Here is a 12061-nt window from a genome sequence, read left to right as displayed (position 1 = left end):
TCTCTTCACAATAGCTGCCAGTGATGTCCAAATCTTAGACACAGACTGAACCTTGCATCCATCATGGAGAAGAAGCCAGGCATGATGCAGCATCTCCGTCAGAAGATGCTGCCACACTTCAAGCGGAGCAAGGAACCCTTAAACAAGTTGGCTGTCCAGCTTGACCACAATCGGATAAGCTCCTCCGTTCCTGACGTAAGGAACGTGAAGCAGGGTTACCCCCAGGTCTCCTCCAGAGTGCCTTTTCAGCAGTACAACAGTCCCAGTTATAGCGATCCTTCCACACCGCTTGCCAGGCCTCCTACAGGTCCTGTAGGAGGTGGGAGGAGTGTAAACCTTAAAGCAGGTAGTGGAAGAATAGGGAGGAGTGAAAACAGACTGAGCGTGCCTACAAACTGCACAAACCGTTCTTCTTCCCAGGAATCCTTCAACAGTCTTTGTGGAGAGGAGACATCTTCTCGGGACACATACCAACCTGGACGAGGCATGGAGCCCGAGGAACTTGCACTACCAGAGATGATGACTGTTTACAGTCCAGACAGTGCGGCTGTAGATGATTCCCTGGACAGCTCGCAGGTAAAGAAAATAGTTTTGAAATAACCTAACAGATCAGGCATCTCCACATACGCAATATTCATATAATGTTTCATATAAAGATTGAACCTTCTGGGACACTAGCACTGACGACTTGCGTTTTTATTTTAAATATTCAATCATATTTTGACTTGGTAGTTCCTGTTATATCTAATACTTTGGCACAGAAATTAACTGACAAGTCAGCATTTTTTTCCCTGCAACACACAGTAAAAAAAACCAAACATGTTGTACATTGGCGGGGTTGAGGTATCAGGTGTATTTACACTTGACTTGCAAAGTTTAACTTGGAAGAGCTGAATATGGTTGCAAATCGAGGTCCATCCAAAATCAATAGTCTACAGTAGAACTGTGCAAACACTGCTTCTGGTGGATTCACATCTTTGTTAAAATGACAAGGATGTAGATTGGTCTGTGAGTGCCAAACAGAGTCACATTTAAAACTATTGTTTGTTTTGTTTCGTTTTTCTTGAAATTAAGAGACAAGATCGATTAGACTTAACCAAATTATTTTTAGGATGGGATCTCTTCGAAACCCCAGAGGTTATATTTGACCCAGCAGGCTTTATAAATGGTCTTCCACATTAAATGTTTTTGTTTGTTTGCTTTTTAGTGCTACAAATTGTTAAACCATTGTGAATCAATCTCTTGGGACAAGCTTAAATAAGTCATATTAAAAGAGATTTGCCATAGTTGATAGAGGTTAATGAGTTAAAATTATAAGTATTTCTCAGACTGAAGCCTTTACACACTGCGTAAAAAATCTAAGCGAATATTTTGTGCGTTCATTTTAAAATATTTTTTGGACTTGCGCTCATTTACACCAACCGTGTAGTTTCACAGGGTAAATTTGCACACCAGTACTGAATACACAGTTTTATCCCAGCTAAACTCCGGGTCAGTCGGCTCCCTGCAATGATTTTTGTGCCTCCTCAGATGTGGTCCCAACTCTACCAACAAGACCTCAAACTGACATCCTGAAATATGTATGAAAGCATTTGAAACCATGAAATTCTCCTTGCTGTTGCCTTCTTGTGAGAATTGCCCAACTACTCAAAACAAACATACAACATAATCTGGTATTTAATGACATGACGAATCCTGCTTCCGGGGCCAAACTGCTCTGCGTTTAATAAGGCTGTTGTGTTTTTAACGTGTTTTTATGCTTTGCATCTTGTTCTATTTAATCTCAACAAGCAGTTAAAAAACAGTCAGTGATCACTGTCGGCCTCTCTCGTTTTTTACTACCGCTATTCATTTTAAACCTCAGTTTTTAAAACCTTACGATGTAACTACAGCCCAGCCCATGCAGCAGTATATTAATGACTAACCTCTTATTGTGGATGGATTATCTCAGTTGTTCTCCTGACTGTAGTTTGGTCCGTTTACATCCTGCCATACGATTGCATTTGTTCCTAACCATCGGGAATCATCACGTTAACTTTTATCGAGTGGAAAAAAGTTAGTTGTTTTTCCTCCAGGTTTACTGTTTTATATCATGCTAACATAGCTGTGTCGCTAGCGATCGCATTATATACCAGCTAGCCAAACTTCAAAACCTCACTCGTGTTTACTTTCCTGTCTTCATTTATGTCGGAAGTAATAACAGAGCTGTATGTCTTAATTTGTTTCAGAAATCCCTCAGTCAGAACATGGTATATTATATTAGATGGAAACTAGCAAGCTAACTCCCTGCTAACGTCTAACTCCGTTAAATTCCATAAATTCTGTTATCATTTCATTCATTTTATTACAGATGAAAGAATTTGGACAGTTTTTCAACTCTCAGTGATGTCGCAGTGATCGTTTGACTTAGGGACCTGCAGCATAGTTTGGGCCCAAACACAGCTAATGACGTCAGACTTAAAGACCGGATACCCACTCCACCAACCTTTACACCTGGAACATTGTAGTCAGACAAGTACTGTTCTACTGGCAACCGCCAACCACGTGACAAACATGTAATTTTTCACGCCACAGAACACTTCTGCACTGCCCAAGAGTTTACCCCACAGCATCCAGTGCTTTGCATTACACTTGGTGATGTAAGGCTTGGATGCAGCTGCTTGGCCATGGAAACTTATTCCATAAAGCTCTGTGCACTGTTCTTGAGCTAATCTGAAGGCCACATGAAGTTTGGTGGTCTGTAGCGATGGACTCTGGAGAAAGTTGGCACACTGTGTTCCTCAACATTTGCTGACCCTGCTCTGAGATTTTATGTAGTCTACCAGTTTGTGGCTGAAATGCAGTCGTTCCCAGGCACTTCTACTTTGTTATAATACCACCAACTATTATATAAAAAAAGATTATGTATGGGAAGGCTTTTTCTCTTTTCTTTTCTGCACATACATGTCACTTTTACACCTGGCACCTGCTGTCAACTGAAAATCTCATCTCCTTCCTCATTCCGTCCTCTGTTAACATGACCCTGAGTTAGATTTTTGATCTGCTTATCTCAAGTACAACTGCTTCTCACGTTTCTAGCATAGCAGTGATCTGTAAATAACATTGTATTTATTGACGATAACCCTTTACAGCAAAATGAAAATGTCAGGCTTTGCATTCTTCTCGTAATCAAGGGCAGGCTTCTTGTGTCAGATCATGGCAAGAATGACTTTCAACAGGTTTTGTGTAGATTGCATGCCTTAGTGACATGATGCACAAATGCAGGCTGACTTGAAATTGAAAAAGTTTTATTTTCATTTAAACCAATAACATTGGGCGAAGCCTTGGCTTTATTTTCTTTGTCATGCAAAGAGGACACCAATGTGAAAGTAGATTAATGCTGTAGTTCTTGTTGACATGCAGAGGACAACCCAGACAACTAGGAAATCATAGCCTCTTTTCACAGCTTTGACAGGCATGTTTGTTACACAGGATAAATGAATGACTCTTGTAGAAGTTCATAGGCTACTAAATACCTTTTTATACAATGGTTTAAGCAACAAACAAAGTAAAAATTCTTTGTGAATCATGTTCATTTTGACTTCTTTCCACTAAGCTGCAGCTTATACTGAATTTGATTTTGAAAAGATATATTTGTTTTGTGTTTTCTTTTAATAGTGCCACAGATACTTTCTTCCTGGTTTCACTATCAGTGGTTTAGACAAGTGTGGTTAGAGAGGGCAGCAGGACGGGTGTATAACATGTTGGCTGACAGTTTTACACACACACACACACACACACTCTTTCATATCTTAGTGAGGACTTCTAATTGACATAATGCTTTCCCAACCCGCTTACCCTAACCATCAAAAATGAATGCCTAAACCTAACCATAACCTAATCGTAACCCTGACATTTAAAACCATGTTTTGAGCCTCAAAAATACCTCCAGACTTGTATGGATGGGCATTTTGTCCTATAAGTGACTGTTGGTCCTCACAAATATAGAGGCATGCCAATTTTCTGTTCTCACAAAGATGCCTAAACGTGTTTTTTTTTTTGTTTTTTTTTGTTTGTTTGTTTTTAAATTATGAAAAGAAGTTGCAGTTTGGTATGGTAATCTTTGAATAATGTGTTATCAACATGCTGTGAACCTTTTAAGTAAGTAACAGGAAATGACCTAAAAAATCATCACCCAGTAAAATGTTTCATCTTCCTGTTGGTGTTGTAGGAACATATCAGTGTTTTGTTTTGCTTTTTTGTTTTTATAGATGCTCTTTATATCTATCTGATTAACTCAGATGATATTTGTAGTTTCCTCCCGTGGGATTTTGATTTCGAATCTTTACACTTTGTAGTTTGCAGCACAGGATGCTGATTTTTAGGACCTTACCATTTTCTCAGCAGGCAGATATTATCAGCTGATATTAGCCATTTGGTGATCTGTTGTGTCAGAATTTATAATAACTGATTATTAACTGATTAATTCAAGATGGACTTAATTGAGATGGAAGAAACACCCTTCAGCTACATTATGAGAGTGGCTGTTGCATAGTTTCTCCATTAGTGGGTGCTCTGCAACCTCCCTTTTTGCAACACCACAACAAAACAACTAGCTGATTGAGATCTGAGTCAGGTGTAATCGTAAATGAATAACAGCACATAAGAAACATTAAGAAATCTGTGCTTTTTGTGTTTAAACCCCAACTGGCTTTACATATTGATTGCTATTAAGCATTCAACGCTAATGCAGCCTTGAATGCTAATTAAGACCAAACTGATACATGCTGATATTAGCATATTACAAAGCACATATTTCAACTAGCACATTTATTTCTGTCTGCTGGTTATAAATGGATTTGCATTGAGTTTTACCAGAGGTGGTTTTTGTCACAACCTGGATATGATCAACAGCTAAGGTCTACCTGTATCTGGATCAGGATCTGATGTAAGAAAACTGATACAAGAAAAATAGAAGAAATGAGAGACCAGCTGTCTTTCTTAGTGATGACAAAAATAAGATGACTGAGGTTTCAGATCAGTCAAAAAAAGCAGTTTTGAATTTGGTGAAAGCAACAATGCACAGTGTGAAAACCAACAGTTTATATTTTTTCAGGGCCCCCAGGGTGGTTTTAAAACCGCATCAAAGAATATCAAGAATAGTAAAGTGCTTTTTATTTTAATTCTTGTCATCTCACATTGTGTAACTGTTGTTGTCAACTGAACACTTCCTCATAGCTGTATAACTAGTCCATAGAACAATGATAATCTCTCCAAAGACTTTTTGTTAATTGTATAGAAGCTATAATAAATACTTATGGATACAGCAATCTATATTTGAATTCATAGAGAAAGGAGTGTTATGTATGGCAAAATGCCTTATCTTGGGTAAACGCATTATGCAGTTACTCTGAAATCCAAAGAATAGAAGCAAATTAAGCAATTTCCACTTTTCCCCCATTATATATTTTTTGGGTTAACTCTGTTCAGTCCCCAGGACACAGGAATTTTTAATAAATGCTCAGAGGATTTGTGCTGGTGGTAGAAATACCAAGGAGAGGGCAGTTCTGAGCCTTTAGCTTTAGCTGAGTGAAGCTCCGTCATCAACAGGAATTTTACATGTTTTGAAAGTCTTTGTCATATGTCACATGATTTAAAAAAATATTCATCTTTGTCTCTGCAGTATGATAACGATTACAGCGGTAACATAAAGGAAGGGGACCACCAAAATGTAAGTGCTACTGTCTAATTTGTAGTTTGTAAGATGATTTTTGTTGTTGACTGGTTAATATGTAAGTCAGCTTTAGGCACGACATGAGAAAAGCATAAGCGTCTGACAGTGTTATCCTAAGTTGCATCTTTGTGGTTGAAGAATTTTGCAACATATTGTCCCTTTCATGTGTCTATGCTGGTGGTTTTCAGTATTATGCCATGCCAACAGCAATGTGGGGCTTTGGCCGACGCATGCTTATATCAAAGTTTAATTCCAGATTATTGTGCTCTGTTTAGGATGAGATAGAACAGTAGGCTATTTGTGGTTCAGCATCCAGTGTGTGTTGTCCATCTTTTGTAGCCGGTCAGGGTTAGGAATCTGAGCTGGGGTGATTCCAGGGTACTGGGGTTTATTCGGTGAAAGATGCATGGCTTGCTGGAGAGGCTTAATAGTGATTAAATAATCCACTGCCTAGACGAGAAGCATAAAACTGCACAGAATACAATCTCTTAAAACCTTTGAGTATACTTTGTTTTTTTTTATTAGAGTTATGTAAATGTGACGAAAATAATACAACCCAAACAGTAAAGAATTAGGAAAGCTGTATTCGAGTCTCGTCAAATTCCTGCACGTGAACAACAGTCTGACTTGAAATCAGTGCACGAAAGTAAAATCAAAGAAGTCCTGTAATAATTTTGTTGTTAAAGATTAAAAATTCAAACTTTTCCAAGTTATTCTTTACATAAATAGGGGTGGAGCTATTATACTGTAGTTAATAGCATTACTGGTAATAAATTTGAAGTTTAAATATTAATGGTGCAGTGACCCATAATAAAGGAAAAAAAACGTTTTCTGATCAGATACTTCCTGATTAAAAAGCTGCCCAGTTTGTGCGGAAGTAGATGGGGCACTTTGGTAATACTACTAGTAGTAAAGTAATAATCTTGTTTTTCTGTTCAGTATGAGATGGACAATGAGGCTGTGAACATGTCTGAGAGTGCCAGAGATTCCCAGAGGTCCTACCTGCTCACCGTTAACTTAAAGGAAGGACGCAACTTGGTCATCAGGGACCGCTGTGGTAAGGAGCTGATATCAGCACTACTACAACTCAGCTTTTTGTTCCAGATTATTGTGTATTTCATGCTAAAATGGCTTCAGTGATGTACAGCAACACTAGCATTAAAATACACAGTCTGAGAAAAACAGAAGATCAACAGGCACCGCTGTGATGCTGATTATCATCCAGGAAACTGGATCAATGCAGAAGCAAGTAATACTTCAGCACAGTGGAAAATGAGAAGTGTGGCAGTGGAATCCTATTCAACTGATAAAACAAAATCCCTTTACCCTCCCACCCGAGGATCATTGTCTGACTAGAGCTTCATCATTTTAACTTCCCCAACTTTTCCTGTGCATATGATTACCTCACTTGAAAGTTCAATGCACTGTAAAAGCAAAGATGCAGTTACCTGTTGGCGTATGTTTATACCTTAGAGCTACATGCCTACTAAAGAATGCAGAAAACAATGTGTTCTATCTTTTTTTTCTGAAATTGTGGCTTAATCCTGACTACATCTTACAGTGTCATCATGCATCACGTATTTTCTTGAGTATGTCTGTCCCAGTGAGTAAGTGTTACTATTGTTATTGCTTTATCGTCTTCTCATACTGAGAAACGTATCTGAGTTGACTTGCTAAATCTCTTAAACTTTAAAAATTATAATTCCCGTAAGCGTGGACAGATGCTTGAGCCTACAAAAGGGGGAAAAAAACCAAAAACGAAACCCTCCGCCATTCCTCATAGTTGCTTTTTTCCCCTGTATGTGTCAGTGTTGACTCGTGTGTTTGGCCTTGACAACCTGACAACCAGGAATGTCTGTTTTAAAAACACGCAGTGTTATTGACTCCAGGGACATGAAAGACAGCTGAGTGTCAGGTTAGCTGTGAAGCGCTTGTAGCAACACGAGCAGGATTCCTTGCAGCGGTTTAGAACCTGTCTGAGCCACACCCAGGATTCAATACAGAAAGCCTTTCACTCTTGGATTATATTTTCCTCTTGAGTGTGCCTGCATGTTGACACAACCAGACTGTAGGTAAAGATAAGATGGAAAATAAAGAGGAGGATCAAGAGGCAAGCGGATTTGGTTTCACCACATTGTTAAGACCACATGGTGGTTCAAAAGCATGAGCAAGCTTTTATTTTTTTCTTTTTGATCAGATTATAAATGCAGCAGTCGTAGCAGTGGCAGCTGTTTTGCTAATGACTTGTTGTGTGAAGGGTCTATAAAGCCTATTGTAATAGCAACACCACAAAGAATCTGCAAGCTCATGTAGTTTAACGATGCAGAGCAGTCTAAACTCCTCATGAAGTTTAAGCTATGATCACAGCTGTGTTTGGTAGACTGCTGCCCTCACCTGGTTGATTGAGAGACTATTCAAAAGACACACCTCCTACTTCCTTTACTCTGAAGTGAAAATGATACAGAACAGCAACAGAAAGTGAGATTTAGAAGTTTCAAAAGTGACTCAATGTGGAATTGTACTGTTAATCTTTGGGCCTGCCTATATATGTTAGAGTGTTTAAAAGAAACTCTGACAAAACCAACAAAAGTGATGCTGTTAGTTGCTGTTAGTTTTCACACAGGAGGCTGAAATGTGATTGGCTATTGTTTCAGGAAGTTGTGGTTACATCGGTTGGGACCACATCCTCCATACAAAAATGACACATCACACAGAGCAGATCAGACCTTCTACGTAGTAGTGCAAATCGGTACATTTATGTAGAAGTCGAGAAGCAATGGAGACAGTGTTTTCAAGTATTTATTAAAGACAGTCATGATGACAACTCTGCTTTTGAAAGATGGAAAAGAGAAGTAGCTATAATCATGCTTTGTGTCCTGAAAGAACAGGTCCTACAACTCACGATGAATATTATAATGTTACTAAGTAAGATCATGTCATTTTAGTTTATTATAGATTATGGACTTTATTTCACTCAGAGGTATCAGCTGCAGCATAGGCTACATGGCCTGCAGCATGTTTAATATTCACGAGGAAAAATAATTTTATATTCTGGGGCTACGCAGCAGGATTTGGGTTTATCCAGGTAACTTCTTATTTAGGTGTGTTGCCATGCTAACCTACGCTGTAGACCTAACATACTCGGAGCAGGGTAGGTTCAAGATTAAAGATCATTAAGGGAAAAAAATCCCCAGTTACTGACCAGTTCTCTGAAAACCGTTGTCACCATTCCTGGAGAGTGTGTCAGGCTCGTATGAGCAGATATCAGAAAGGTCCTTTTTTTTGTCTTTATCTTTCCTTTTGTGAGCATTATAATAAAGAGAAGTTTAGATGAATGATGGTTTTGTGATATTCATAAGTCTGTAAACTTCCACAGTCGGCATTTTTTACTTGCTTCTCTTCCTGCCTTCAAATAGGTTAAACTTTATTGATTTGCTGGTTTGTCATATTCATTCTCAGGTACCAGCGACCCCTACGTCAAATTCAAATTGGATGGAAAAACATTCTACAAAAGTAAAGTGGTTTATAAAAACCTCAACCCTGTATGGAATGAGTCCTTCTCTTTGCCCATTAAGGATCTGAATCAGAAGCTTTACATCAAGGTAACTTTTTTTTTAATGGTCAGTTTAATAAAGGTTATGTCAACAGTGTGGGAAATAATGAATGTGAAAGTTTTAATGAGCAACTTTAACAGTGAGAGTCATATTCTGTTGTGGAAATGTGCGTGTCAGTGCATGTTTTCTATCCTTCGTTATGTAGTTAGGATGACATTTTTTTGTGTTATGAAAATCAATGTGTGATTAGTTTCTGTGCACCTCTTTAAATCCAACAAAACGGCTGTTATCACTCTGTATGAGTTTTCAAGGATACTGCAGTAGGACAGTCAGCACAGTTCTCATTACATGAACTGCCTTGTGTTAACAGACTGTTGATGTTTGATACAGGTGTATGACCGTGACCTTACAACTGATGACTTTATGGGCGCTGCAAGTGTCCTTCTGAGTGATCTGGAGATGGACAAGTGAGTACGGTGATGTGGAAGTGCTTGAAGCAGCTGGATAGAGCTCTGTTGGGGTGTAGCATGTAAATTATAGTGATCCTGGAATAATAAAATTGGAAAAATAATATTGAACACATCAGCAGTTTTCTCAGTGAATATGTTTCTAAAGGTACTATGCAATGAAATTCTCACTAGATGTTGGCAAAAATGCATCTAATCCAACCATAGATGTCCATAAAGGATGTGTTTATAATGAGAAATGACACCGGGAAAAAGTATTGAACACGTGAAGGAGGCATGGAAAGTCGTGACACCAGCTCAAAAACCTTTGCAACCTTGTTTTGCGAAACATAGTGATGGGATTGATTGCAAAAGAATTTGTAAACTACTGAGGGTTCCAATGAGCACAGCTGGGGCCATAATGTGGAAGAGCAAAGAACATCATTTCACCATAAACTGTGGCCATTATGGTGAAATGATGCTGCCAGCAAGATTTCAGACAGAAGTGAAAATAAATTATCAGAGAGTAACCACCGTGACCTGTATGCATGCTCATTACCTCTATTTCTGAAGAAAACATATGTTGAAGCGTGTTTAAAGTTTACTGAACAACATTTAGACAAGGCTGTGAACATACCAGCAGTAAAGTTTGAAGGTGAGAACATCATGGTGTGGGGCTGTTTTCAGCATACGGCACTGGAACGCTTCATGTAATTGAAGGAAGGATGAATGGAAAAATGTACAGAAACATTCTTGATTCTTGATTAAAAATCTGTTAATCTACCAGGATGATGAAGAAGAAACGAGGGTGAACATTTCAGCAAGACAATGATCCCAAACGCACAGAACTAACAACTAAAGCTCAAAGTTTACAGAAAGGGCCCAGGGAACCTTCAGCATTTGAAGGCTGTTTGTGTGGATGAATGAGCCAAAATCACACCTGAGGATGGATGTAACTAGTTTCTCCATACAGGAACGCCTCCTGTATGGAGAAACTTAAAGCTGTCATCACCAACAAAGGGTTCTCTTTAAAGTCTTAAATAAATTTCAGGTTGTTGAGAATCTGTTGAGAATTTCATTTCAATAGCACCTTTTGAAAGATATCTACTTATAAAATTGGTGACGTGTTCAATACTTACTTTACTTCAGTATGTGAAATAAACTATTTCCAGGCACTGCATTGGCTCAACCCATTTATGGGTCTGGCAACGCAGCTGCATTTAGCTTATGAGTGTTGACCTTTACTTTCAAAGCATTTGCCCATTAATTATTAACATTGCAGTGGCTGCTTTTACTGTAGAATTTATTTTTAGAATATGTAGTGTGTCTGTAATGTGGGAACAGTTCGGGATTATGGTGTGGGTGCTTTTCCACATTTCTACACTCCTCTTTGAACCTGAAATAAATAACCTTAATGAAAGTAACCGCCAAGAAATTGTCACCAAGTTATCAAATGCCTCGTTATTCTCTCTAGCTCAGTTCTATACCAGTTTGTGCACACACAACCACTCCCACTTATGTTTATGGCCTTACAGTGAATAACTGAGTCCAGGTGAGTCTAAGAAAAAGCTGCAATGAGTTCAGCCTGTGCCCTCGTGTAGCTCGGCTTGCCAGTACAAGTGTTAATTTGACTTGAGACCTTTGCGTTACCCCAGTGCTAATTAAACACCTCTCTTGTCCTTTGTCAGCAATTTAAACACGAAGAAGTAAAATTAATTGTATTGCTGTGGTATCATATTGTTCTAAGACTTAGTATGTAATGCAGTTGTGCTCTGCATATCTTTTAAACATTATTTTTGACAATTATTGCATAGAACAAATTTTCTCTTGTTCATCTCCTCAGTGATCTGCTGCTTATGTTTTTACATCCTGTGGTGCTTGTTCTGAATACATTCAAAGGCATGCTCGATGGCACATGACTGCCCATCTCTCATCAAGAACCCGCTTTGTTTTCAGGGTCAATGAGATGTCTTTGCGCCTGGATGACCCAAACAGCCTGGAGGAGGACATGGGCGTCGTATTGGTGGACTTGAGTCTGTCACTCAGAAATGGAGACAACAAAAGAAGCAATGTATATCAAGCTCCCTCATGTATTTGCTGCATGCTTTCAAGCAGAAGGCAGACTTGTCGTGCATTGCATTTATCATATGTCTGTGTTTGTGTCTCTGTTTCTGTGTAAAGCCTACTAACCAGTGTCATTTTGTTTTGCACCTAAAATGCATGCTCCTGGCGGCAGAAATGGCACCAAAAACGAACACGAAGTAGTAGGGTAAGGCATTATGGCTGGAACACATAGGAAAGACTTTATGGACCCTTCATTCTAATCAGTATTATACAGATATCTGCCA

The 12061-nt window shown here is 38.8% G+C and overlaps 1 protein-coding gene across 3 annotated transcripts in view; it reads left to right on the top strand.

The window, feature by feature from the left end:
• LOC116325521 (multiple C2 and transmembrane domain-containing protein 2-like) overlaps positions 1–12061 on the top strand; it is a 41753-nt gene that overhangs the window by 9641 nt on the left and 20051 nt on the right. Inside the window, exons 2-8 of one of the 3 annotated variants that reach the window (XM_031746443.2) lie at positions 15–576; positions 5663–5710; positions 6653–6770; positions 9173–9315; positions 9658–9734; positions 11670–11784; positions 11950–11982. In XM_031746443.2, coding sequence (XP_031602303.1) covers positions 64–576; positions 5663–5710; positions 6653–6770; positions 9173–9315; positions 9658–9734; positions 11670–11784; positions 11950–11982 — 1047 coding nt within the window. In that variant the 5' untranslated portion in view covers positions 15–63. The remainder of the gene's footprint in view (positions 1–14; positions 577–5662; positions 5711–6652; positions 6771–9172; positions 9316–9657; positions 9735–11669; positions 11785–11949; positions 11983–12061) is intronic. The other 2 variants (XM_031746446.2, XM_031746445.2) reach the window with 2 other exon arrangements.

Source organism: Oreochromis aureus, linkage group 1 (genome assembly GCF_013358895.1).
Source record: "Oreochromis aureus strain Israel breed Guangdong linkage group 1, ZZ_aureus, whole genome shotgun sequence".
NCBI lineage: Eukaryota > Metazoa > Chordata > Actinopteri > Cichliformes > Cichlidae > Oreochromis > Oreochromis aureus.
Note: the sequence above shows the minus strand (reverse complement) of the source record. Positions and strands in the feature narration are given on the sequence as shown.